This window comes from Mastomys coucha, unplaced genomic scaffold, assembly GCF_008632895.1.
Source record: "Mastomys coucha isolate ucsf_1 unplaced genomic scaffold, UCSF_Mcou_1 pScaffold4, whole genome shotgun sequence".
Classification (NCBI taxonomy): Eukaryota; Metazoa; Chordata; class Mammalia; order Rodentia; family Muridae; genus Mastomys; species Mastomys coucha.
The window spans coordinates 55,724,505-55,728,163 of NW_022196910.1; the positions used below are offsets into that span (position 1 = coordinate 55,724,505).

At 45.2% G+C, this 3,659-nt stretch overlaps 1 protein-coding gene across 8 annotated transcripts in view; it reads left to right on the forward strand.

The window, feature by feature from the left end:
• The window catches only part of Smarcc2 (SWI/SNF related, matrix associated, actin dependent regulator of chromatin subfamily c member 2), a 26,539-nt gene that overhangs the window by 12,740 nt on the left and 10,140 nt on the right, over positions 1-3,659 (forward strand). For all 8 annotated transcript variants that reach the window (XM_031350403.1, XM_031350397.1, XM_031350401.1 and 5 more), the window contains one exon: positions 173-244. In XM_031350403.1, coding sequence (XP_031206263.1) covers positions 173-244 — 72 coding nt within the window. The remainder of the gene's footprint in view (positions 1-172; positions 245-3,659) is intronic.

Sequence of the window (3,659 nt, forward strand, 5' to 3'; positions counted from 1 at the left end):
GCTCATCAGTGGGTTCTCTCCTGTTGCCCCCCACCTTGCTCATCAGTGATTGTTTCTCCTGTTGCCCCTCTACAGCTTAGCCCTGCTCACCAGCCCCACCTTTCAAGTCTCCTTCCCTTAGGCTCCTACTCTTCCCTGGGACCCTCTGAACCCCTTGTGATTTATCTTGCAGCGTCCATGCCATTGAACGGAGGGCTCTTCCTGAGTTCTTTAATGGCAAGAACAAGTCCAAGACTCCAGAGATGTAAGATTTCAGCTTATGATTTTCTTTTGAGGTCCTTTCTGCATTCACCCTTCCAGACTTAGCAACCTTCAACCAGGCTCCCTGTTAGACTTACAAAGACATGATAGACATGATTAGACAGCCATAGCCTAACACTTTAAAACATGTTCTTTGGGGGTTGCCTGAGGATGATAGAATAGAGCATACTCTTGTACAAAACAAGTACCTGCCCCTGTTGTTCCCACTGCTTCAAGTATTTTAGCACATGCAGAGAATTTCACTCCATAATTGTTATGTTACCTGAAATTCACATACCCCCAGTATATGAAACAACTTTAATTAAAATGTAAATGATGATAATTAGGTTGAAAAACAAAATAAGTCAGGTGGTGGTGGCACACACCTTTAATCCCAGCACTTGGGAGGCAGAGGCAGGTGGATCTCTTGAGTTCAAGGCCAGTCTGGTCTACAGAGTGAGTTCCAGAAGACCCAGGGCTGCAAAGAGAAAGTCTGTCTTGGAACAACAAAAACCAAACCAAACCAAAAAAGACCAAGATAAGATCAAGCCTGGTGGCACATGAGGATAGTCCTAGCACTTGGGAGGCTGCTGTAAGAACTCAAACTCGAGGCCACCCTGGGCTCCCTAGCTAGACTTTCTCAGAGAGGAAGGAACTGATAGGTCCAGCCCTGAGGATTATGAGGTGGGAGCGTGCATAATGAAAGAATATGTCCGGGATTAGGGCTGGGATTCGTAGCTCCATAGTAGAACACTTGCCTCATGTGTACAAGAATCTTGTCTTTGTATGTTGTGCATGCTGGAAGGCAGAGGCAGGCAGATCTCTGAGTCTAAGTCTCATCGGCCTACATGGAGGCCAGCCAGGGCTATATCGTGAGGCCTGATCTTGGAAATGAGTAATAACCTACAGGTTTAGGGTTTATAAGTCAGTGTTTATTAAATCTGGTAAACGCATTCTTCGTGTGTTGGGCAGGACACACCCTTCTAGTACCCTCCCACCTTGAGCTCTCGGCAGACTTCTTATTCATCTCTCTGAATCTTTGAAGATATTTGGCATATGCCAGCTTGTAGTCCTAGCCCTGGAAAGCTGAGGGAGGATTGTGAGTTCGAGGCCAGCTTGGGCTACAGAGTATGGCCCTGTATCAAACAAAAAGAAGTTACTTTAAAGTTATGTTTTTAGTCAGTTTTCTTGGCTTGGGTTGTAGGTGGAAATCTGAGGTTAGGGTGCACCACAGTGAGCACATGACAAGGCAGCGCTAGTGAGGCTGGAAGCTGGCACGGTTTCTCTACCTGCTTGCCCAGCCTCCCTCTGGGATCATCTGTTCTTAGCTTGTTTCTTTTTTTTTTTTTTTCTTCGAAACAGGGTTTTTCTGGATCACCCTGGCTGTCCTGGAACTCACTCTGTAGCCCAGGCTGGCCTTGAACTCAGAAATCCTCCTGTCTCCGCCTCCCAAGTGCTGGGATTAAAGGAGTGCGCTGCCACCACCGAGCCTTAGCTTGTTTCTTTCTCCATAGCTTGGTGTGGGTCTCGTCCTCTGAGGAGAGCCAGGTTTATGACAGGAAGGAAAAGGCATTACCAGGTGATATGACTCTATGTGGTATGCTGTCAGGAATAGTGAATGGTAGCTTCCGAAGAGCTTGCCCTCCCTAGCACTAAGTCTCCACCATGCACTGGCTAATTAGTCTAATTGAGGCTAATTAACATTGTCATCTCTAGTTTGTAGAATAGGACTCTGGTAGGAGGGAACATTTTTAAGTAACTTGAGTAAGTTCATACAGCTAGCAAGTAGTAAAACCAGAATCTGGATCCTTTAGTGTGGACATATTTTCAAATTTTATACTTTATAATTTTTAATTAATTATATACTTTATAATTTCATTAATTTTTAAATATTAAGATTCATTTTATTTTTAAAATTATTGTATGTGTGTGGGTATGCATGTGAGTGCCATGGCCACAGAGTCCAGAAAAGGGGTTGGATCTGTTGGAGCTAGAGTTTCAGACCATTGCGAGTACTGTAGCACAGGTGCTGGCAGCTGCATGGACCAGCCTACCAGCTGCCATCTTTTGGACTCCTACAGTGCCACATCCTCTAGTTCTCCAAAGCACCTTGTTTGACACATAAGGGCTTTAAGTTTCAAATAGCTTGACATCATCATGATAAGACTGGCCTTTGAATTTAGATCTTTCTAACTTTAAAATATAAATTACATCTGGAATCTCAGCACTTAAAAGGCTGAGCCAAGAGGCTGGAGAGGGTAGCTCAGGGGTTAAGAGCACTGGCTGCTCTTCCAAAGGTCCTGAGTTCAATTCCCAGCAACCACATGGTGGCTCACAACCATCTATAATGTAATCTGGTGCCCTCTTATGGCCTGGAAGCATACATGCAGGCAGAACACTATATACATAATAAGTAAATCACCTTTAAAAAATAAAAAAAGCTGGGCGGTGGTGGTGGCACACGCCTTTAATCCCAGCACTTGGGAGGCAGAGGCAGGAGGATTTCTGAGTTTAAGGCCAGCCTGGTCTACAGAGTGAGTTCTAGGATAGCCAGGGCTACACAGAGAAACCCTGTCTCGAAAAAATGAAAAAAAACTAAATAAAGAAGAAAGAGAGAGGGAGGAAGGGAGGAAAGGAGGGAAGGAGAAAGACAGAAAGAGAGAGAGAGAAAGAGAGAGAGAGAGAGAGAAAGAGAGAGAAAGAAAGAGGAAGAGAGAAAGGAAAAGAGAAAGAGGCTGAGGCAGGATCATAAATTGTTAGCTGGTCTGGGTTATAAAGCAAGTTCCAGATTAGCCTGAACTACACAGTAAAATACTGTCAAGAAAACAAGTAGCCAGGGGGTGGAGGTGCATGCCTTTAATCCCAGCACTGGGGAGGCAGAGGCAGTAAGTTGAAAGCCAGCCTGTCTGCTTAGGGAGTCCCAAGACAGCCAGGGCGGGTGTGTGTGGAGAGACTCTCCATGGTTAAGAGTCTGTGCTGCTCTTGCAGAGGACCTGATTCCGTTTCCTAGCACCTGTCCTAAGTGGTTTTTGACTACTTATACCTCAGCTCCAGGAGGATCTGACAGTGTCTCTTAATGGGCATCTACATGCAAGCAAACACACCCACATACATATCTAACACTTAAAAAATAGTTTAGATTTGTTTTTGTGTACTAATGGTTTTCCTACATGTATGTCTGTACACCATGTGTGTACCTCGTACCTTTAGAAGTCAGAAGAGGATGTCATATCCCCCTAGACCAGAAGTTAGAGGTGGTTGTGAGCTGCCATGTAGGTGCTGGGAACTGAACCAGGGTCCTCTGGAAGAACAAGTACTCCACCACTGAGCCATGTCTCTAGCCCCTCAAATAAAATAGCTTTTCCCCTTCCTTCCTTCCTTCCTTCCCTTCCTTCCTTCCTTCCTTCCTTCCTGCCTGC